At 41.2% G+C, this 24470-nt stretch overlaps 1 protein-coding gene across 1 annotated transcript; it reads right to left on the bottom strand.

Annotated features, from left to right (window-relative positions):
- Window positions 1-19295: 19295 nt before the first annotated feature.
- Window positions 19296-20714, bottom strand: LOC306705663 (forkhead box C1-A; the record flags this gene model as incomplete). The annotated part of the gene is made up of 1 exon (XM_079172478.1): window positions 19296-20714. One exon carries the CDS (start codon window positions 20712-20714, stop codon window positions 19296-19298), a length of 1419 nt encoding a protein of 472 aa, XP_079028604.1.
- Window positions 20715-24470: the final 3756 nt, after the last annotated feature.

Here is a 24470-nt window from a genome sequence, read left to right on the forward strand (position 1 = left end):
CCTAAATCTACCCTCCGCCTCAGTGACCCCTCTGTGGTGGCAGAGGCTAGAGGTATGGCCTCTATTAATCGGATTCCACAGCAGACACTGAGGCTTAACCAAAATAATTGTTGGCCTTGATTAAGAGACTAAGACCAAGAAACACTCATGTACATCTTTTATTAATGAATGTGTACTTATTCATTCATTTTCGTATCCACTACAACAGCTTCATGCTCACATGTTGCCTATGACTCAAGTACTGACGTTCTGCACGAGTGAGGACTTTTAGTCCTCGACACTTGTCAGTACAGGGATCGTGTTGAAAGGATGCCTTCTTTGTAATAGTTGTAAGTGAGGTACTCACCATAATAAATGGCAAGTCCTGTCAGCAGCATGAACTTTCTTGCTAACCTTGGATGTGCAATGAAACGTAAAACGTTGGAGAGAGGTCTTCAACTCCCAGTGTGATAAATATTAGCCTACAATTCTCACATAGCGTTCCAAAATACTGAACTTGAATGAAAATAAACTTGATTACCTGGTGAAAGTCATGCATAGAGCAAGAGGGTGCTTCGAAGGTAGAATATAGCACTGTAGCGAAGCTTTTGTTTTTCTAGGAAATCAGGTTTTCTTTTTGTCCCTTTGCCAGCCCCATGTTTAATTCAATCAGCAAGTCCATACGTTGCATTTTTTCCTCTCTGTTTTCAAGCATGGGACCTATCAGGCTTTTGCATTAATCATCCCTTTAAGCTAGCTCTCCCACCAGTGTCCAACAGACTCATTAGGTGAACCTGAGATGCAGTAGTCATAAATCCTGTTGGGGTTAGGCCATGGTATGTGACAGCCATGGGAGAAATTATCAACTAGGTGATCCACCATGCTGGCTAAGAGACAGCAGGGAGTTACCTACAAGTAAGGGACTAGGACAAAGAGGTTAGGTGTCAACAGGCCCCAGCATCCAATACTCAGTGCAGGTTGGTGGGGAGTGGGAGCCTGACAGTGAGAGATGAATGTGAGGGAATTATCTACTCACTCGGCCAGATAATTGCACCATTTGGCCCTGAGTTAGAGAATAGCTTCTAATTAGCTCCCTGCAGTCCCTTAGACATTCTCTCCTCCCCCAAAAGAAAAACACCTTCACACATGTTGGAGGTTTAACCAACTGGCTTACTTTGATGACACTTTTAAAAAATAGCAAACTCCTCCTGCAGTTGGCACCATGTCTGATTTGAATGATTTCTCACTTTAAAAGAGAGAGAGAGAGAGTTCAGTGTCGGTAAACCCTGATTACCAATTTGGTGGAAGTTGGCTTTCACACTGTAGCTGGCCCATGTGAGTGAATGAATCGCAGACCTGCGCCGTCATCTGCATACGTTTCTCTCAGCTTAGGTGTCATATGCAAATGATCATGGAGTGATGTTAAATAACAGACTCAAGGCAAATAACCCTTCATAATTGAAAACTGGAGCAACAGCTTTCATTACCTTATCTTATCTTTTAAGGAATAGCACGACAGTTCATGAAATCCGCCTATTCTCTTTCTGGTGGAGAGCTGAGATGAGAAGATTGATACCAAAATTCAATTATTTCCGAGAATGCCAAACTATTCTTTTATGTTCTGTTCATCTTTAAATCAAGCTCAACCACAGATCCAGAAACCTCACCCATTTCCTACTGTTGCTGATAGGATCCATAAACCCAGAGTGTCATCAGCAGCCTGTCAAAGAATTACGGTTGCACTGTAGCCAAGCTCTTGACGAGTATTGTTGTGGGCTGTTCTGCGCTGTTGCCATGTGCATCAAACTCTGAACTTTCATGTCACAAATCTACATACCTCGCCAGGGCTTTTGCAAATTGCGAATCTCAATTCCAAGACAGTTAAAAGTGGGGAAACAAAAGTCTTTCAGTAGTAATAAAGATCAAACAGCCACAGTGGGCCAGTTGGGACTTCTGTGGGGAAGATAACCTCCAGCTCTGGCGGCAGTAGGAGGCGGTGACAGCTTTAGTGCACATGCCTGTGTCCCTGCGAGTGGACTGCACAGGGACCCCTGACATGCGGAAGCCTGCAGAGAGTGACCCAGCACTGGGCTGCCGTTGGGGTTGAGTGAGGTTAAAGTGGGTGATGATGGTTGGAAGGATTGAAAGGAAGAAGAGGGTTTAAAGCTTTGCAATAACCACCCCGACAACGTCTCTCATTAGCCACAGATGTGACGAGGACAGCGGGCCGCAGGAGACATGGCATGAATGTGACATGGCATGAGATGTCAAGCGCCACAGTCACTCTCCTGGAACTGGCAACATAAAGGTTAAAACCAGCATTACGCTTCTGCCCCTCACTTAGTATTCATAGATGTTTCAATGGTAGACTCGATTTCAGGTTCATATTTTCATAAATGTGGAATTCCATCTCATCTGTCAACTGTTTGTTTGAAGTGATTTCAGATATCCCAATGTAACCACAGGAACTACGGGCTTTGGAGGTTTCATTGGCAAAGGGGTGGAGATAATGGGAAAGGCACCCTGGGAAAATAAACTGCTGCCAGGGAACCCTGTATGCAACATAATCCCCACTCAAACTCCCCTGTTTATGGATGTTGGGATTTCCATCTACAAGTGTGACATATTTCTCATCCAGATCACATGACTGCCCATCCGAGTAAAGGTGGTATGTATGGAGTGTAATGAGCAACAAAGTGCTCTGTGACATCTTTCGTTGATTTGAATGCACATGTTCCAGTACAGGCAAATGTATAAAGACGGCTCAATAACGGTGACAAACTGATGGAGGTTCAGCAGGATATCATTAAGTCACATCTCTTTAAGAGGAAAGTATGAAGGGCAAGAGAACATAAAGGTTTATTATGCAGGTAGATAAGAAATGTCATTATAATATAATATATAATAGAACAAGTCAGATTTTGTGTTCTGTATTCAAACAAAATAGAACTTTAACAGCCTATAACCCATTTTTGTTTCTGCATAAATCACCCTGTAAAGCCGGTATTGGTGAGTTGAGAATGTGTCACACATCACCTCTGAGAGAGTAAGTGTAGCAGAGCTCAGCAAAGTGGATGGAGCTGATAAAGCTGGATTGTCTGGCTGTAATCAGAGCCAGATGTGGTCAGGGCCCTCGCCATGGTGGTCCAACCACATCTGCTGTGTCAGGGGGAGAAGGAAGGGGGGGGGGGGGGGGGGGAGGGGGAGGGGCCACAGCTGGATGACCTCTGACCCAGAGAAGGGAACCACGAGCCAAGGCTGACAGCTGCCATGGACGAGGCAGGCGACCTGCTCTCATCTCTTTGGCTCACATGGTTTGCAACTCTTCTCAAGAGCTTCAGATGAGCTCTGTTCTACTCCGCTACTTTTAAATGTTAACAATTCATGTTTTAATATGTCAGGGTTTTTTTTTTTTTTTTTTTGTCACCACAAAGTTCTTTATGAGATGTTTTGAAATTGTGTTGGCTTCCAAACGGAAGAAGAGCTCGAATGTCAGTTCAGTTGTCAGTTGAATATGTATCACAGCTTTGATAAGATACATAGTTATGAGCACATTTATGATTTCACCTGTTGAAATAGCTTATCTTGACATTATCTTGGCATCTGGAGCAATTGTGTTTTCATTCAGCTTCATATTACTTTCAACCTGCGTATAATCCAACTACCTTTTCTTCAACTTCTTGTACTCAAGCAAGTTCAAAAGCAATCTGATCTTGAAGGAAAAAGCTGAAAAACGCAAACATCTGTGCTGACTGGAATTTATATATTGCAGAGATTGAATGATAACATAACGAAACAATTTTTTTACCCACGTTTCTATTTAGCGGCTTCTAAAATTACAAGAAGAAATACCATTCTACTTTTACTCGTTTTTTTTCTTAACTCTAATCCTTCTAAAAACACGAGGCAGACAAAGACATATTGTAAATGCCCAGATCTGAGTTAGGAGCAAACAAGATGTCAGTGTAGCAGGTAAACTGACTGACACTATCTACACGTTCACTATTAACCCAGAGGCAGGAACTGTGGCTTGATGATGGAAAGCCCTGTGGTTCAAGCTTGCCCGGGGCTGTTAGTAGATCATTGGAGGAGTTACATTTCCCTTCACGTCCTCTACTTTCTTTAGGAGGGAAAAAAAAAGGATATTGATGTGATTCAGCTGCTAAACAGGGATAAAAAGATAAAAACTGAGGTTAGCCATTTATTCCAGCGTCATGGGATGTGTAATCCCAGATACGACAAGGACATTTATTATTCTTGGGTGAACTTGTGCTCTTGCTGTGCATTGTGTGAATTTTTTCAACAGTCTTATCCACATGTACAAAATATTTGTTGAATGCGTTTTACATGTTCCGTCAATCACAAACAGTCCTTTCATATCTGGTCCTGATGGATGCGGAGGGCAGACATAACTCCCTCTACTTCAGGCCTGTTTGGTGCAGTGATGGGGGTGAGTCGTCATCACCATGGCAGCGAGTGCTCTACCTCCTGCACTCGATGATGGAGTTGCCATAAAAAAAGAGATGTATCTGTCTTCGCAATGCCAGAGATGAACGAGGTGCTGCATGAAGTATCGCCACCACGACCTGTCTCCTTAGCTTCAATGCTTCAGGTGCCTCATATTTCCTTCTGCGCACCCCCCCCCCCCCCCCCCCCCCCCCCCCCCCCACACACACATTTTACTACAGTGAAGGTATGCATTTATCAAGAGGAAGACACCTAAATCAGTTTTAGGTGTCCCACACCCGAGCTAGGGGTTGGAATGCCAGGAGTTTGCATGCTTGCTTGTGTGCATGCCTCTGCTTATGCGCTTGTTGCTGTTCTCTCTTCACTGTGGTCTAATGGATGTGAGAGATTATTCCAGGTACAAAAGGTGAGAAAACCATCCATTTACAGTTTGATTTATGCCACCTGACCTGAAAAGTTGTTTCGAGAAGCAATTCACTGTGACATTTTTGGCGACTTTTAATTAAGTGGGGTTATTTCAGGCACCTTTTGTTTGTTAAATGGCGGATAGATTTAACGTAAAAACGGTCCAAACAACATTCAATAAATCTCTACCTTTGGACACTAATTAGTAACTCCAGATGCAAGAGATTCATTGCTTGTGCAAAGGGTTATTGCCAACTGTTATTTTCCACCGTGTATTAACTCATCATCACCCGAAATGTATCGCATTATGAATTATTATCCAACTGGAAGTACAGGTTTACTTTTTGAAGTGAGGCACTTTAGTCTACCGATGCACCCGTGGTGACACCGGGGTCACGTAAACAAATACAAAACAAAAAAGTGCAAAGAGGAAATGCTTGTCTTGTTTCAAAATGATATTCTTAAGAAAGGAGAAAAAGAAGAGTATGCAATTAAGTGCTATCATATGAAGCTACATAAACCATATTCATATTCATTCATGTATTATAAATATACTGTGTGTGTATGTGTATATATATATATATATATATATATATATATATATATATATATATATATATATATATTCTAAAGTGCATTTTGTTGTCTCAGCACCTGAACTCTGTGCAATGACATTACAGTTTAATCTAATCTAGATAGCTAATAGTTTAATATTTGTATTGTAGAAATTACCTACACATCAATCCATCTGAAATGTTGCCTGTTTTGACTAAAGCTCATTAATAACAACACATATATGTATATAAGTATATTATATGATTTTGATTATCCAACAGCTCCACTGATGTAGCACATGCAGAGTTTCTCCAAATTCCTTACTGTCTGTCTGTCACCAACTGAATTTAAGTGATTGTGTTTTTGCCAAGAAAAAAAAAAATCAAAATCCTGTTATCAGCACCCAGCACTCCATTATATAAGGGCGATAACACCCAGGGCTATGCTTAAAGTAAGAGGGGGGGCACAGGCACCTCCTTCAGAGCTCAGGCATTTCCTTTTGAGATACCCCCCCCCCCCCCCCCCTTATGACCTCTGAGGGGAAAAGGAGAGATGCAGGAGAGGAAAAAGTGAGTGTAAAAACTGGCAGGGTCCATTGGGGCGTGTCCTCCTGAGGGTTGGAGGGTAGCAAGCTACACTGACCTTTAATGGATTTGAGTGACAGGCAGCCAGTGCTGGATCAGCCGGTGAGGAGTGGCTGGAAAGAGGCCCTTTCTCTATTGTTCTCTCCACGACGTTCCCTGCCATGCTCCAGTGAGGGCAGGTGCTTTCGGGTGTCAAAATAGGAAGACCCACAGACAGGCTTGGCTGCTGTCCATGCTCCTCTGACATATGACAAAAGCTCCGCTCTCACCGCGAGCACAAAAGGGAGACCAAAAGGTAGAGCAGGTCGTTTACAAAGAGTTGCGAAAGACTCCGGGCTTTGCTTAAAACGGGAAAGGGCTAACTAACCTTTGGACTCAGATGATTGTGCTCTGGAAAGATTTGGTCATCTTAACTTTCTCCTATTGAGTTTGCCATAATATGGATATGACGCTGATAACTGTTTTTCCATGGGAAATGATACATGATCAACTTAAGTGCACAATGACTTTTTGTCTTTCTTCTCACTTCTCTTTAAAGCATCAGAAAAGATCAATCACAGACAGAATAAGTAGCGAAGGTACAGGCCATTGTTAAATGACAACTTTTAAAGTGGAAAATAATAAACACAGATTACCACAATGTCAGGTTCAAAGCATGAAGGATTAATAAAAGTGACAGAAAAAGAAGCGCAACGAGAACAGGACACTGTCCAAATGAGGAGCAAAAGAAGGAGCCAAGTTGTTATCAAAGCTCAAGTGATTATTTTCCACAAGATTTTCCTGTCAGGATGTTATGAATGTCTTCATGTTCGGTGGTCGATGATAAATGGTGTCATTTTTGCTGTGCTGATGTCATACGACAGCCTCAAGGCCCGACTTCCCCTCCAGTAAGTGTCAGCTAAAGGATGCGCTGTGTCCTGTCCTGGACAGATGGCTTGTGTGTGTGTGTGTGTGTGTGTGTGTGTGTGTATGTGTGTCAGAGTGGCGGTAGATGCGTGTTCCATACTTTCCATCAATGTAAAAAGACTTTTAGGGGACTTTAGCCGTCAATAACCCACATGTTTCAGTTTCAGAAGCCTGAAAGCATTTCTGTACAGAAGCAATTAGATCTATCATCATTACAGCTGCTCTGAGGGCTATTATTTACACTAGTTACTACATTATTGATTGTATTTCATCCCCAGTATGTGCAATGTGAGGATGGAATGTATTTGTGTTGGCAGTGAAACACGTTCCCTCTGCAATAATGTATGCCATGGCATTACATTAACAACACTCTATGCTTTGCTTGTTTTCGTTGAGTATCTGGCCTTTACTTAGCAATTGGGTGATTGGGGTTAGATTTCCTGCTGTGTAAAGACAGCCATGGCAGGAATGTCCGTTTTTTATCCAAAATTTGTATTAGACACTTAAAAATGTCTCCAGTGGGATATTTTTGTGAGGTCTCAATGTGGTACTTGATCTTTCCCACGAACAGTGATTGTCCATTGATTGATCACAGCTTAGCAACCGTAAACGCCTGGTCACAGTCCAAACTTCCTCCACTTACTGAAACAGTGTGCATGCATCTCTAATACGATTTTGGCTATTGTGTGTCTCAAGAGTTTGGAATGGATCAAACACGGTGCTTTCTGCTTTAACGTGCACAAGCTGCCAATGTTGTCTGACATAAGCTACTTCCAAAGCCAAGAAACACTTCATTAACTAACTACACTGATACTGATATCATTAACTAACTACATTAGTTTGTGGGGTTACAAAAAAGCACCGTTCACGACGAGCACATCCTCTAAGTAGTACTCCCTCACTATGTGGAAGCCGGTCCTCAAAGCTATCAGAGTTTAGGCTGCAGCAAACAAAACACATATGTATGTAAGCTAAAGAGTTAAGTTGGAACAAAATAACAGTTTTATCTTTAGTTTTCTTTTTTTTTCTGGTAATGTTAGGACTAGCTCTGCACCAGAATACAATAACAAAGCTGTTTCTATATTTAGCATCGCCTTGGATCATCAACTGGTGGGGATGCAGAATTTTTGCACGGAGACGTCATGCATTAAGTGCGTGTTTAAGAACATGGATTTTCTTTTTTTAAAACAAGTCTGCCGGTAACATTAAAAAGTAAGTGTTTTTAACCAACCCATGGAGCTAATGTTGGCTTGACTTATGAAGTGAACCTCCCAACCCACTTTCTCGACTCCTAACTAAAAGGCTTCTAATCTTGATTGAGATAATAATTAGCTTTTAAAAACCAGAGGTGGATCTAAATGTGCATGTGTCTTCACGTACATGCCAGTAAATGTCATTTTTGGATAACTTACTCTCATTTTCCTCTTAACTTTATCTCTTCTGTGCTAGTGAGATAGCAGGCTGACTAAGTTTCCCCCAATGCCAGGCGAGTCTGTGGCCATTGTTCTGGGTCCTGACGGCAGCAGAGCTGTTGTTGATTGACAGCACCACTGAATCCCTTGCACTTCCTGTACAGACCCAGACAGAGCTCACAGTATGCTTCGCCGCTCTTATCATGCATGTCACGCTGCCAGGAGAGAAGGGAAAGCCGGGGGAGTATTAAGTGCAAGAAGAGGGTTTTTCCTTTATACTCTTTAGCTTGACAAAAAGCCAATATCCAATCTGAGTCGATGACTGAAGAGGCTGCGTATTAGTTTGAGCATGTGCATTATTTGTGGCGGAGGTGGGAGCTAAATTACCACTTTCAATATGATTCTGTTTTTCCCTGTTTGGGCACGACGAGATGCAAGATTGTTGCTTCTGATAAGATAAGAATGTAGTAGTCGCCTGCTCTGGTTGCTGCAGCAGAAGGAGGAAATGCCTATCTGATGGGATTTTCAAATTGGATTTTGAATGGCCAGACAGGGAAGGAGTAAAATATTTACACAATTGACATCTCCATCTCTTGGAGATGTGGGCATGACCTCTGGGCAGTGTTATAAACATAAGAAACACTTCAACTTAAACAGATGGAGTTTAAAAGATTGGGTGAGATTGGCCAGAGACAATTTGTTGATACATTCGACACAACTCATTAACTCATTTGTTCTGTAAAGTGTATTATAATAACATTTTTGGCATGATCATTACCTATATAACCTGCACCTAAATATGTCTAAATATAATCCAAACTTGAAATTGAACCAAAGCCAACTCTGTTCATATCAACTCTTTGAATATCTAATCTCTTTTTATGCAAATGTGGGGTTTGTCATGCAACATTTGACCTCAGGCCCATTGTAGGTGAGCTGCCAGCATGGCAGTACTATTAGTCAGCAGTACAAAACGATGACTAAGCAAGTGCATGTGGGCAGAGTTTGACTAAATCCGTCAATGAGCTGTAGAAGAAGAATTCAAAGTCATAAACCTTTTTCCAAGAAATTGTGCTCATTTAGGATTAAAGGACTCAAGGCAGAGAAAATGCATTTGTTCCCTTATTGCTTGTAAGAAAGTAAATATTTAATAAAAAATCATATGAAGAATGTGCTTGACTTAAATTAGTAATTGAAGCTTAAATATTTGTTGACGAGCCGTCAACTAAAATGAAGGTAACCCTTTATATACTTGCCCGCATTGGACAGGTGTCTTCCTGATGTCTCCCTGCCCTAAATGTCCGCTTATATGTACCACCACTTCACAAATATGTGTCTTTACTTCCAGAGAAAAGACACTTTACTCACTATCATATCAGATATGTGTACATGCCACATATGCCTTACCAAGAAAGAAAACCAATATGACTGAATTGTCATGTAATTTCAAATGCTCACACAAAGCTACTGTTGTTTATTTACCTGTAGCAGTAAAACTATTTTCAGTCCTTCTTAATTGCTTCGCTTAATACCACAAAAACCATCAACAGAAGCCAAATGAAAGATGCTTAAAAGTGGCCTGTCTTACTGGACTCTTGACCTTTCTGTCAGGCGGTTGTCAGACCCCATGTGTTTGCCCTCTTGTATGGCAAAGGCAAGACAATTATTGAGAAAGTGCATGAACAGAGGGGTCAACGTGTTTATCCAGAGGTTAAATCAAGTGTGTAACCTCCCCATTACAGATTGATGGTTGCCTCATGACAGCCAATGAAACACACAGCCTGGGATTTTTGTAAACTTCAGAGTGGTCGGCAGCGCCGGCCCTCAATTTGAAGGTGGTGCTGTGCCAGGTGGCTGAAGTTCAGAGCTGTTTATTTCTGCAAACTGCTGGGGACTGCAGCCCTCCAAGTCCCAACGCTTTGATGTTTCCCCATACGCCATGCCCCATGCAACCCGCCCGCCCGTTATGAGCATGAAGTAAACAAAACATTAGGTCATCATAATTCACTGGCCAATGACATGTCTGTAGCTGAGATTAGACAACCAGAGTGGAGCAGCGGAGCACAGAGCAGGGAAGCCAGCCACTCGTCCTGCAGCCTGCAGCTCCTTCTCTCCTCCTCGGTCCCAATGTGTAAGGTCATTATTAAAATTGCAGCTCATTTAAGATAAGGCTAAATTACTTTCTCTGTCTCCCTCTTTGATGTTCGGGGGATTTTTCTTATTTTTGCTGTTGAAAAACAGGCAGTTTAAAAAGGAGCAGGGGGGAGAGAATTGCTTTGAGCCCGCTTTGATGTTGGAGTCACGGCTTTAGCATTGCATGGGGTTTGATTGGAAATGTACATGGTTGTTTTTTGTGAGATTAATTTTGGAAAAAGCTCAAATCTTTTTTTTTAGAAGTGATTGCTACATCTCATTTGCTCCATGGCAAAGACAATTTAACCTTTTGTCAGAATGAGTAAGCATTTATGCATGTGTGTGTTTGTGTGTGTGTGTGTGTGTGTTGCATTCCACTTTTCCTGAACTCTTCATTTCGGTTGCCACAGGCACTATAAGCGCTGAAACGTGACTTCTTTTTTTTTCTGTGGGGGGTCCGCCCATGTCCATGCTGAATCGCTGTAATTGAACTTCCTACTGCTTGTGGAGTGTGCCGGTTGAGGGTGAAGAGCGTACATAAACACCTTCACAGGTTTGAATGCTGTTTGCTGGGGATTGACATAAAAAGGGAACGTGATGCTAATGTGCTGAAGCAGAGTGACTGTCAATCTTGCACGTTTGGTAAAAGAAAAGAAAAAGTACACTTTACTTCTGAAGTTTTTATTAATGATTTATCAAGAAAATGTTTTTTTTAGAACATTTGTAGGTTTTAACCTCAACAAATTCAAGCGCTGAGCCACCCATTCCATTGTTCATCCTTGTTCTCTTTGTCTTAAAGTTCACGTATTTGCCTGAGTTCTCACTGTAAACACAATGGCGAAAACATCAGAGGCCCATGAACTGGGGATGTTTATATGAGCCGAGAGCCTGGAGATGGAACAGAGATATGGGTGCTGATCTGTGAAAGGAACCACCGCTGTATCGCTGCTGCTCGCCATCACACACAAACACCATCTGGCTGCCTCTCACCAGACGGAGAAGACCTCACACCTGCACACCTCACAGAAATACATGAAGAACCACTGATTTGATATGAAGTTGTTGTAAATGTGAAGTCCTGTCTTTTGTTTGGGTGAGTTCAACACAGTCAAAAATGTGAAATATGTTAGATATGTGCTTCTACTTTTGTGTGAGCCACATACGATTTTCATATTAGCTCATTTTTAAAATGTTTGTCACAGAAGGTCACGGAATACTTTTAGCTTTGGCAAATCTAATGCAGTAATTCTTTAGACTATTTTTCCCTCAAAGTACACCAGTAACTAAAGGTTTTTCTTCAAACTACTTTGAAGCTTTTCTGCACTGGTGTGATGTGGAGTTGAGGACGTCTCCAGCACAGATAAAGTACAACTGATGTTCGAAAAAGCTTCAATGGTTCACATATGAGGCAGTTAACACATACTGCGAAGTGTCTATCACCACTTGAGAAGAAGATCAATCAATCCCTCACCCCGCCTCACAAGCATTTTCTTGTATTGATTCTCACTTTTGGCGTCTACAGATCAGATTCGACTAACTCGTTTTGTTTATAATCTCTCGTTCTTTTCCCCCCTTTTTGTGCTCTCCATAGACTCTCCTCCTTGACTTCCTCCTCCTCTGTGTTCGAATGGTGTTTACAATGCAACCAAGCATGAAAACGGAGAAAGGACGACTTAAAGAAAATTAGTTAACTGGCTGAAGAGTAAACAATGGGTCCCTGTAAAAGACCGTTGGGAGGAATAGTTTTCCTCTCAGAAGTCAAAGGTTAGATTGTCCATTGACACAAGCTCAGACAGCTGACATTTGAGACAGATTTCAAACTGAAGAGAGCTATGTTGTGCTCTTCATAAGATGTTTGTTACGTGTTTTCCAAGAATTTCTCAAAATTAGAAAGTTTTCATTTGTGTTCCATGTTGTATATTTTATTGCTTAGACAACCTCACACTGTATGTTGATATTGTTTAAAGTCAAAGTAAATGTGTTCATTCACAGGATCCATGTGAAGGATGTGTTGTTCTGCACACAAGTTATATATTTTTAATTAACTGCAACTTGCATGTCCTCAGAAATGTTGCAATAGTTGTTGTTTGATCAGTGTCATTCTTTTAACCAGCTTGTTTTCCGTGCCCGTGTTTCACCTCACACCCCATTCTGCATTGTAATTCTCCATCTCAGCATGTTGTTTGTGTGTGTTTGTGTTTTTGAAAGTGTGTTGTTGTGGTGGTGATGTTGAGGGATAGCAGATTGAATCCCTGCTTCCTGCTATTCTGGTTGCAGGGACTGAACACAAACTGCATGAAACATGGAGAATGCATGAGTGCAAGACTGTCACTCAAACACAACCATGCCTTTTAGGTTCCCACTCACTCGCTCACATCGTTATTGTTACTTCATAGTCACTTTCGGTCTTTCAGAAGCAGTTTTGAATAAAAAAGGCAACGGTTGCAAAGTGATTCAGTCACACGGATCTACAAGGAAATAGTGCTTACATATTTACTGCTTGATCATGTCTCAAGCTGTAAATATTGTTTCATCACGACGACGAGTGTCATCATAGAAATCAGAGAATCCTGAAAAGTGAGTTTTTCATTTGTTCTTACAATTTAAAGCGGGTAATCAATAAGATGTGGTTTATTCAATTTTGTGTTTCATCATAAAGGGGGGAAAGGCTAGAGAAGTGAAGACTGAAAAGGAATTTCCTTCAACTGGATGTCTTGTTGTTGACTTTTGGATTTGAATGTTCAGCACTTTTTATTCAGATAATTTCATGACCCACTGACCTCTTTGTATGATTGACAGACCTTATCATCATCACTGACGGTTGTACAAAAATAGCATGTATCAATATATTACAATATATTGGATTAATCCAGTCTTGATGTCCCTGGGAGCACAGAGCTAGTGTTAACATTACCTTCTTTTTGATTACGCAATCACTGCTGCCATCTGAACTACAAAAAATAAAAGCGAAGGCAGCAGAGGGAAGATGTGACGAGGCGCTTAGTGGGAAATATTTTGAGAGGAAGGCTGTATAGCAGAATGTTTTGGTGGTTATTCTTTTTAATCACGTAAAAAAAACCCTCTCTCAATACTGCATGCAGGAGCACACTACACTGACTCTGCCAGGAATGAATTGCCCGGGGGATGGCTTTACCTCCACACACAAACAAAAGCTCCCCCTAATAAAATGTAATTTCAAGATCCTCAGTGACCTACCAACTATGTGAAGCAACTTTTTTTCTATTTTTAGGAAATTACATGTACACTGCAGTCCAATTCTGCCTCTGGTTGGTGTGACAATTTCTTGTCTCCTCCTTCGACTAACTAAAGGACTCCGAATTGAGACGTTGTCACTTCCGACACTGCCTCCTCCTCTTTTGGTGGATGACACACTTCTCCCTGGGATTAAACTGTGTGAGGATCAGGAAGAGTTTGGTGAAAACTCATGTGACGTTGCCCGGTGTACATATAAGCAGGGCACATATAATATTCATTAAAAATGTATTTATATTCATCGGAAATTAATTCACATCTATCTAATAATGTAAATGTTTCTTCTTTTGATTATTGAGTAATGTGGTTACTTTTTTAAGATGAATTATGTGACAAAAGTGTTTCTTCAAATTATGACTTGATCAGCTTTATTTAATTATTTTATCACTTTTAGAATTAAAACCTATTTTGTAGTATTTTGTTGTTAAATATTAAAAAAACATCTCCAACAGCATTCAGTCTGCTACCATAGAACCAAATATAGCCTTATCCAAGTAATTTTATATTTATGACATTAAAAGGGATGTTTACACCTATTTCTTATATATTTGTGACTGTTAACAAACCTTCTCAATGAAAAAAACAAAACGATGCAGCTTCTTTCCCCAGTCTTACGGCTAGTCTGCTGTTGATGTTTTCATAGCCCAGTGGCACCATAAAATGAGATGAGACCCGCGAAAGATACAGACAACTGCTACTGTGGCTCAAATAGCAGCAGTTGGGCAGCTTTGAAGTGGCCCTCTCATGTCCCAAGTTACAGAGATCAAATTTGTTCTATTTGCTCCCTGCTATCAGGACTTTTTACTCCTATGAACCCACTGTAAGCTGTGATTAAAATGTATCATGCATGTACATTAGCCCTGTTTATTTATTGTGCTAAGTTGCAACGTACCCATTCATGAAGCAGTGAGTACAACTGACCAGACAAAACACATACAATAACTGTTATAGCTTATTATAACTCTAATTCACATAATTGTAATGTTTATTTTACTATGAGCCAGAAGCCATGTGTTTTACAAAAGTACAAAAATTATGATTGGGGCGTAAAATCCACTGAAGAGCCAATCGTTAATTCGGTTAACACCTTTGTTTATGGGATTTATTAATAAACATGAATTACCTCACACACCTATTTTGATATAATTTAATAAATTCGAGAGATTCAATCAATATAGTTATTAAGACATTACAACAAATCTAAAATTAAGATTCAAGATGAAGATGTTTTTTCCACCCTGACCATTCAGATTAAAAAAAAGGTTCTTAAAGTCATCGAGAATGAGACCTTAAAAATATATATTCATAACATTAACGCTTGGCAATAAATACTGTATGCCGTGCTGTATAATTGGTGCATTCAAGTGCTCGCTGCCTGAAAAAGATGCTATTATTAGTAACCGCAGACCCGAGCAGCAGAAAGGCAGGTTTTGTGTAACTTGAAGGCAGCTCTGTTCGTTTTTAAGGTATCTCGCCAAGGCTGTCGGGTTACTCGCAGGTCGGCCGGTTCCCGTCGGTCTGAATCCACAGTGCCCACATTATCCCACCGCCCAGCGCTCACCGGGTCTGCGTGACTTTATTCTTATGACTTGAATATGCCGCACAATTTCAAGATAATTATTTCATCCAGAAGCCTTGTTTACACCTCATCGCTCTGCCTGTTTGTACAAAGCCGAGTGAATCATTTCTTTAGAAAACTCTAATGTGTCTATAAAATGAGACAAGCTACATGCCGCGGTTATTTTCCCTTATGAGAGACAAGTGTTGGACCTCCAACCTTTCACTCGTTTGGCCGCAGCGCAGACAGAATTTGCGTCTATGGACTCCTAATTAGAAACAGATGGCGCGTGGAGCTCGGGTCTTGTACACTAACCGAGAGTTAAAACACAGCATTTTCCATTGTGAGCTGAGCCGGTAACTCAGCAGTACAGGTGCACACTGTCTGCAGGGCTCCAGGTCATTTATATCTATGTTTCATCTCGTCTACTACTGTGCTGTCATAAACAACCACACATCTAAAACTTCTGTCAAATAAATAAATACATAATCGTTTGCTTCCACACTTCAATAATACTAATAATAATAATAATAATAATAATAATACCAACAATACCGATAATGAATTCCGGTCTATTGTTACAGGGTAATAATGGTGTCAAAACTGAAGGTTGTAAATTGCAGTTTTACATTTGATTTGTGCATCATCAGCTGACATGATTGTTACCTCGAATGAGTCAAAATAGACATCACGGCTCTTCTCTTTATAATTATTGATGATGTGTTATTTTTATGTGCGTTTCTCGAACTTTGACCTGACTTCCAAACAAGCAGACTGACACACTGTCCATCTCACCTACTGGCACTCGAGTGGGTGACATCAAATTCAGATTACATGATTAGATGGTTTGGATCTGGATTTTTCCAAAATACGCCTATACGTCATCTTAATAATGAGGTTGGCTGCAAAACAACAACAAAAAAAGACGAAGATATTTTGAATTAATTTCGTATCTGCATTTAAACCCATGATGTAACAAATGTACCGATTTGATTTGTTAGATATGCCAACAGGCGCTTTTTTTCTTCGTTGTTTGGCACAGAGCAATGAGGGGAGTTGTGCATTTTCAGGAATGTAGCGGAGAGTTTCAGGAAAACGCAGACTGAAACAGGGGTCCCCAAATGTCTTCTGTTAAGGAGCCCCAAACAGAGAGGGGACCCTGTTTAGTGAGATTTAGCCCTGAGTAACATCTGATTTGAGTTGTTTTAAAAAAAAGACGAAGAGAGAAATAGCAACCACAGCCGTCTGTGGGGGCATAACTGTTGCAGGAAATATAGACAACCTTTCCACTCCTTCTGAGAAGGGAAATGAAAGTGAAATTAAGTTTGTACCTATTTTGCTGTGGGACCCTTCGGGACAGGATGAGGGCCCCCGGGCCCCACGTAGGAAAACACAGGCTCATTGTTAATTACAGTATCAGTTCATTATCAGTGCCAAAAGTACAAGTTAAAATCCATTAAACCGCTTTATGTCTGTTGGAGCTTTATTTATGAAAACGTTTACAAACCGCACACTACAATTTTAAGGAGTCTCACACACCAAACTATAAGCTCCCTTTCTCTCCTTGTCTGTCTGTGTGTGAGCCATGTCCGGTTATATTGTTGATGGTGCTCTGGCGGCCGACATCCTCCTCATTGACCCCCGTCTCCCTCTCTGCCTTTTCCGTCTCATGAAAAACGATTCCAGCTCTCTGATTGAATTTTATTCCTTCCTGACCTGGTCTATTCTGTGAGGGCGCAATCAATCTTTTGACTAACACGACGTTTGTTTATTAGGCCTCAACTTGGGAACGTATCTATAATGACTTTTATGAGCCTGATTACAGTTGGTGCAATCGGGGAGCTGGGAGAGGCATACGATTTCGTTTTGGCGACACCGAACAATTCATGAATATTCTTTTTTTTGTTTGTTCTTTGTTGTCGTTGTTCACACATGTACACCATGCCTATGAGGTCTATAGTCTGAGATATGCACGTGGCCTTCAGCTACAGTGCGCTCAAGATGTTTTGTTTTGATGTGTCTTGTTGGTCTATAAAAGCCTGAAGCTGCCGAAAAGGATATGAGGAATAAGCTTTCTATTTTTCAGAAACGTCTCTCAGAATCGCACTTTACATATTGAAGTTTGACATGCTACTTGTTCTGGGCTGGGTTATGACTTGGCATCTGTCAGAGGACATGTTGCCTTGCACTCAAAAGATGCAAAAAGTATCTGCAGTGCTCTCAAAAAGTTAATACGACTGTTGTTAGAAATTCAAGAAGCTCGCTTTTGGAATTTAAATGTGCAATCTTTTATTATTGGTATTATTATTTCACAATGTCTTATCAAATGTTATTATAGTCACTTATGTTTACTATTTTTATTATTGCTACTACTAGTAGTAACATTATTATTATTGCTATTTTATTATAGCCAAAATATTATAATTATTATTGATGTTGTCTTTTTACGGTCTGTAGCCATGCGCAATTTTATGCACACGTCACGCACCAAGCAAAAAACTATTTCAATGTATTTTGACATACTGTATATATTATTGGCATATTAAAAAATATCTTTCTATACTTGATAAATATTTGCAATGTATTAAAGACAAAAAGAATATAAGATAGACAGAAAAAAAACTACTTTGATTGTTGGCTTGAGATGAAGGACAACAGACGTGTATTAAATTAAACAAATGCCATTCATATGCGTAATCGCACTAAATTAATACCTATTTTGAAGTAATTTACGAGTTTCCATTTAACGTAATTAGAATTAATCGATTCCCATTCATTAATGTCACTGAAGGAACCTGTGTTTAAGGGGAAAATTGCCAATTACAATAAACATCAATCTGATATTTTGAATAAAGAGCCGATTTAATAAACACAAATTCTTGCAATTAAATGCCCATTCTGAAACACTAGAATGTGTCAGAATGATAAAACCTGACGGTGGTTGTCTCCATTCACGTCGGCGGCACATCAGACCGGTGAGTATTCAAACATCAAAACTGAAGTGACAACGGGACTATCTGTGGCATGTGTGGTATGATATTAAGTAAGCACTGGTATGCGCCAGTAAACACACATCGCAATCCAAAACAAAGTTGTGCTGTGTGCAGGCTGGTCTAGGCCTCGGGTCAACACCATCTCAGTCATCTCGTATAAAGTCATAATCCTGTATAATATGACAAAAAAACACAAACAGTGTATGATATTTTGAATGTTAGAAGACCTAAATGAACATATCCATAACAGGCGTTTTCTCTTTGAACGTGGGGATACAAATTTGCTTTTTGCCTCAATATTTTTTTCATGTTTTCTCAAAGATTTTTTTTTGGAGAAGCAAAATGCTACAAGGGAAATATTTTTTTGGGGTGAGAGTAAAATTATTTAAGAGCAGCAGATTACAGTCCAAACGTATTATGACGAACGCACGGCATTCCAAAAAAAAAGAGCTAAATCTCAGAGCGTCAGTTAAGATTAATGACTAACACGAGCCAGACGTAATGTAAAATATCACTAGCCTGTAAGTCTGTAAGAAACGAGGCGTAACTTTATCTCACATGAAATGAAAATTTATTAAACAAACAAACAAGTCCTTCAGAATACTTTCCAACAAATGAAGAATCTTTAAAATAGTACGGCGATATACACGTTCCTTTTTCTTACGTTTTATATTGGAACAATGGTTTGGACAATTAAGGCAATTCAATTTAGAAACACTTCTTTGGTGTTTGGTCCATAATATCCGGCTACATTTTTAGAAATAAATTACTATATGCAATTTACACGTCCATGAAAACTGACATATCCTTAACATATCACAGAAAGCCACAAAAGCAAGGAGAGACTTACGTGTTATTTGCAGTAACACTGTTCTTTAGAAAAACCAAGATAGAGTCTTTTCTGTTTTTCTGTTTGTTTTCTGTCTCACATTAGTCCATATGGTGTGGGCAGGTGAGGGGGGGCACGTTGGATTTTACTGGAAGAGTTCACGCACCGTGAGGAACATTTTGAGCCTATTTTTCGGGGGGGTCAGAACTTGCTGCAGTCATATACGAAAGCTCCCGAAGTGCGATAGATGGGTTGGCTCGGTGGGAACGACATCTGACAGCTGTTATTCCCATTCACCGGTGAATTATTCAAGCCAATTCTTTGGGATTCAAACATCTCTCGGACTGAATGAAAGTTCTGCTGCTGCGCTGGGTACGCTGCGCCCAAGTGGCCCAGGTCTCCGGCCTGATTGAGGTACCATGAGGTCAGCCTCCCTTGGTGGGGATGGTGGCCCTCCTGCACTGAGTTCAGATTACCGTGGGCCATGGAAGATGAGGTGGTAGTCACCGAGTAATCTGGCAACGTTTCGTCCACGGTGGTGCTCGGCGCCAAGTGGCTAGATCTGTCCCCGGCGTACAAACTCATGGCCTGCATGTTACAATGATAGGTTGCGTTGGAGGTAGTGGACATGGAGTTTTGGTTACACGGTGAACTATAGACGGATGTCTGATTTGGAGAATAGTTTAAGGACAAAGACGGTGCTATACCCGTCCTGGTGGACGCGGTAAGGCTGGGGGCGAGCTCAGTGGCACCTTGTGGAGACCCCCGGAGGGAGGTCATGATGTTGTCTACGCTGAAGCCCTGCGTCGAGGCCTGGCCGTGGTGCTGGTGGTGCTCGGAGCTGTCCATGCCGATGGACCTGTTGGAGGGGATGCTGTGAGGGCTCCCGCTGGACATGCTGCTGCTGTCCGGACTCTCGATTTTGGGCACGGTGCTCAAAGAGGGCGAGTCGGACTGCGGCGGCGTGACAGTCCCGTTCTCAGTCTTAATATCCTGGATCCGCACAGGCTTGGAGCCCTGCACCGGCTGCTCCTGCTCGTGGCCTTGCTGCCTCGGCGGCACGTCCTTCTGCAGCCGATCTTCTTTATCTTTCATGACGTCCTTCTTTTTGAACCGTCGCCTCCGTCTCAAGAAGCTCCCGTTTTCAAACATGTTGTAAGAGTCCGGGTCGAGGGTCCAGTAGCTGCCCTTTCCGGGCTTTTTGTCATCACGGGGCACCTTGACGAAGCACTCGTTCAGCGACAGATTGTGCCTGATGCTGTTCTGCCAGCCCTGCTTGTTGTCTCTGTAAAATGGAAACCTCTCCATGATAAACTGGTAAATCCCATTCAGGGTCACCTTCTTGTCAGGCGAGTTTTGAATAGCCATGGTGATGAGCGCGATGTAACTATAGGGGGGTTTGACCATATCCTTGGGCTGAGGCTGGGGGGTGTACGGTCCATACGCCCGGGCCATGCTGGCAGGGTATTGGTCATGGGCCGCATGAGAGTACATGTTCATGGGCGCTGGCATCCCCGTGTATCCCCCGCCGGCAGCGGCCCGGTAGTAGCCCGGGTCGCTGCTGATGTACGGCACGACGCCCAGGGAGTTGGGACTGGAGACGGAGTAGCGAGCCTGCATGTCTTCAATTTGATCCGGCGAAAATAAAGCTCCAAAATACACAGACGGAGAGCTCCACTTCTCCCTCCTCTGAATGCTGAAGGCGCTCAAATCACAGTTCCGCGCTGCTCGCTTGAAAAAGAAAAAAAAAAAAGAGAGGAAAGTCTTCAATGCAACGTGCTGGATCTCAGCCGCGTTTAAGCCGTCCCCATCCCCGTGTCTCTACGAAACTCAAATTGAAAAAGTTCTGAACTTTGGACATCCGTCACCACACAGGACTTTTTGCGCAGTTTCTTTCCTGCCAGCGGAGCTCCTCCCAGAAGACTGCGCGAGTCGTCCAATGGCAAGTGAGGCCGTGCAGGGAGAGCGAGGAAGCTCCTGGTCACACTCGGGGCTTTTAGTAGGAGAGGAGGTGTCGGTAACTCCCCAGCCCATCTGAATGCAGCCAAGACTTTCAGACGTACTGATGTAGGCTACACAATCAGATCATGGAGAGCATATTCCCTCACACTTTGTTACAGAAAGACGCCCTCTATCAGACCTGTCGCTGTATTAAGAAAACAGAAACAGATGAGCAGTCTTTCAAATTAGAAATGTAAGCTCTCATGAATCTAAATGTTATAGCATTACTTTAATTTATATTTCTCCTCACAAAAAAAAAACACAATATGAAAGGCATGCAGATCATGTATGCTCTCTGATGGTGGCACGGCCCTCCCATATGACATTACTTATTTCCTTTTTTTTAAATAGAAAATATAGTGACAACAATAAACCAAATGGCGTCGTTTACGTCTTTAAAAATGCATTGAATTAGTTAAAAGACTCAACACCAGCAGCGGATCACTGGGAGATCAAAGCAGGTCAGAGCCTCGCATCGTTGGCAGTGGGCGGTTGAGTGAGATCTCATTACAACGGGAATTAAAGGACGGTTTGGGCCAGAGGTGTGAGAGTTTATTCAAGACAAAAAGACCAGCGAACCAAATGGGAAGAGCATGACACCTCGCACGTGGGGCTTTTCATCGAAATGTTCGAATATCTGTTGGGATGTCGCAGGCCAAACTGAGAATGTATTGTCTCTGTCACCAAATAAACAAAATACCTCTTCATTCCTCACACAGATGCAACTCCATTCATTTTCAAAATTCCCTGGAGATTTATTAGGTGTTTTACGGAATGCTGCGTAATTAATAATAAAGCTGAGGTGTGAAATAAAAGAAGATTGTCATCAAAGATCGGCACAAGCCGATCCCAGAAGGCCTCTGTATCGCCTGCTGTAAAGGCGACTGTGCATGAAATTGTTAATGGCCATTGTGAGGCAAAGTTACAGTCCTAATATCGAGGTAATCCTCTGCAGGTCGTCTTAATTAAATGTCCGTGCAGTGGCCTGCTGCTCCGTCGGTTTCTCCTTACATGGACCCGGGCATGAACTTTTTCCAGCGCCCCGGGCTGTTTACACAATTCACGACGGGCTTTTTACTTAATACCACGGCCTGCCCACCCAGTCCTCCTTAACGCTTTTTTACTTAAGGTATCCACGACTGAAGCAGCGAAAAACACGATGGATGTCAAAATAATAAACAAAACGAGCAAAACATTTGATGGAATTTAACTACAATATAATGAGGACGCCATTATTATCAAAATGCTTTGGTTTTAAAGTGACTAAGAAACTTGTTTTAATATCATGTGTTCTACAATTGAATTGGATTTAACGCCATTTTATGGTTTTGTTTTGGTGCATTTGTTCCTCTTAATCTTCGTCCATTGTAAAGTTGTTCTCTTTCTAAAACAAAAGACAAGATCATAACAAATAATGAGACAAAGTTAATTATACTATTAGAGGAAGTCTATAGATAAGTACAAATAAAATGATGCAGTTTTCTATGTACTAAATCAGACGGATGTTAAGATAAAAACAATTAACGTGATTAAGTCCAGAGAGAGTGAACTATGATTTACTATTACTATTAAAGTTACTTCATAACTATGATGTTGGCTCCCTCTAGTGTTCACAAAGGGGAAGTTAGAAATCGTTCGTTGCTATCCATACATTGTCTACACCGATTTGTGTAACTTAATTGGTATTTATTTCAAACCGTGATGACGTCCCTTGTTTTATGGCCACCAACCATTTTGTAAGACAATTGTCAAACCTACATTTCTAGAGAGAAATTAAAAAGAAAAAAAAACATATAACTGTCAACTTTGCTACAATTCAGTTGAAGAATATTTTGGGACAAAATACCACTAAACCAGACTCATCTGTTTTTTTTAATTTGTTTTATTGATGTTGGCCTAGAACATGAAATATGTGCATTCTTAAATACTGCTTAACTATAGTCACCTATTACCGTGTGCGCGTGTGCGTGCGTGTGCGTGTGTGTGAGCGGCGTTACCCTATGGAGCCTCTAGCAGTAGAGAGTATTAGAACATTAATAAGACGCTACTGCCACCTCGTGGTGCATATTAGTACTACAGTCTGGAATCAGTTGAAGGGCCTCGTGACATGACGGGACATAATGGATCATTAATTAAGGAGGCAGTTAAGAGAAAACTATGACCTTGAATAGCAAGACGTGCTACTCAGAACACTGTGAGGTAGAGACACACCTCAATCCTGCACTGTAACCTGCTGTCAGTAAGTTGAAATGCTTACAGAGTTGCACTGCATAAGCATTGTAATAAGAACGTTTTTATTGCAGACTTTTGTGTTTGTTTACCCCGGGCCATTTTAGTATTCTATACGTTTTGCATGGGTACATATTTCTTCTCGGGTCATGGAGTGCAGATTTTGTAGAAGACTTTGTATATGCGCTTTATCATAATGTATTGTAACACTTTAACATACAGAGTAACATATTCTAAATGGAAAGACAAATATTACTCTCCATGCAATAGTGAAAACAACTAAACACCAGGTCTGACATGGCCCCGCCAGGATCCCTTTATCGTTCTTCACAGAAACATCTTAAATGAATGGGTTATTGCACCACACAGGTCATGTAGTGCACATCCCTCAACTCATTTACAGCTGCAATCTTCTTTCCCCATCATCCTCTGCTTCCTCCTCCTGAAGTGCAACAAGACAGCAGTGGTGATGATCATAATGACAGCATGGCAATTTCGGCTTATTCTTCAAATATCATATCAATGTCATTTGGCTTGATTTGCCAATTTTTCGGCCCCCCCCCCCCCCATAGCCCATTTAGTTTGGCTTTTTTTACACTCAGGGACATGCATTGAGAGCAGTGTTTTCTTTATGGGATGCTTTGTGTGAACTAACACTTTAGCACTAAACATGTGATATCTGTCCAATAAAATAAGAGCTGCAAATATCTCTGCATGTGGAGTTTGGATGATAATGGCTATAAAGATAAGTTGTGTCTTTCAATATTATGACTAAGCATTAATTCCGTCTGCATGATGCAGTTTCAAATTTTAAATTATTTGGAAATGTTATCTTTTTTCTGCATGGTTGTACATATGTTGAAAATAATTTGGGAGAAGAATATCTGTCATGAACATGACGATCAGGGGTACAAATCCTAGCAGGACGGAGAACATACAAAGCACAACCAGCCATTAGTACAGAGGGGGTTGGGTCAAACAATACAAGCTAGATATTTTGTCTTTTTACTTTACGTTTTTTAAGATAGAAACATCAAAAACAGAAACGTTACAATCCATAACTGATTTGGGTTTGTGAACATGTGTGCCGTTTCTCTATTTTTCTTTTGAAACATGACTCAGATTAATTGCAAAATATCACATTAA

The sequence above is a fragment of the Pholis gunnellus genome (assembly GCF_910591455.1).
Source record: "Pholis gunnellus genome assembly, chromosome: 14".
Lineage (NCBI taxonomy): Eukaryota > Metazoa > Chordata > Actinopteri > Perciformes > Pholidae > Pholis > Pholis gunnellus.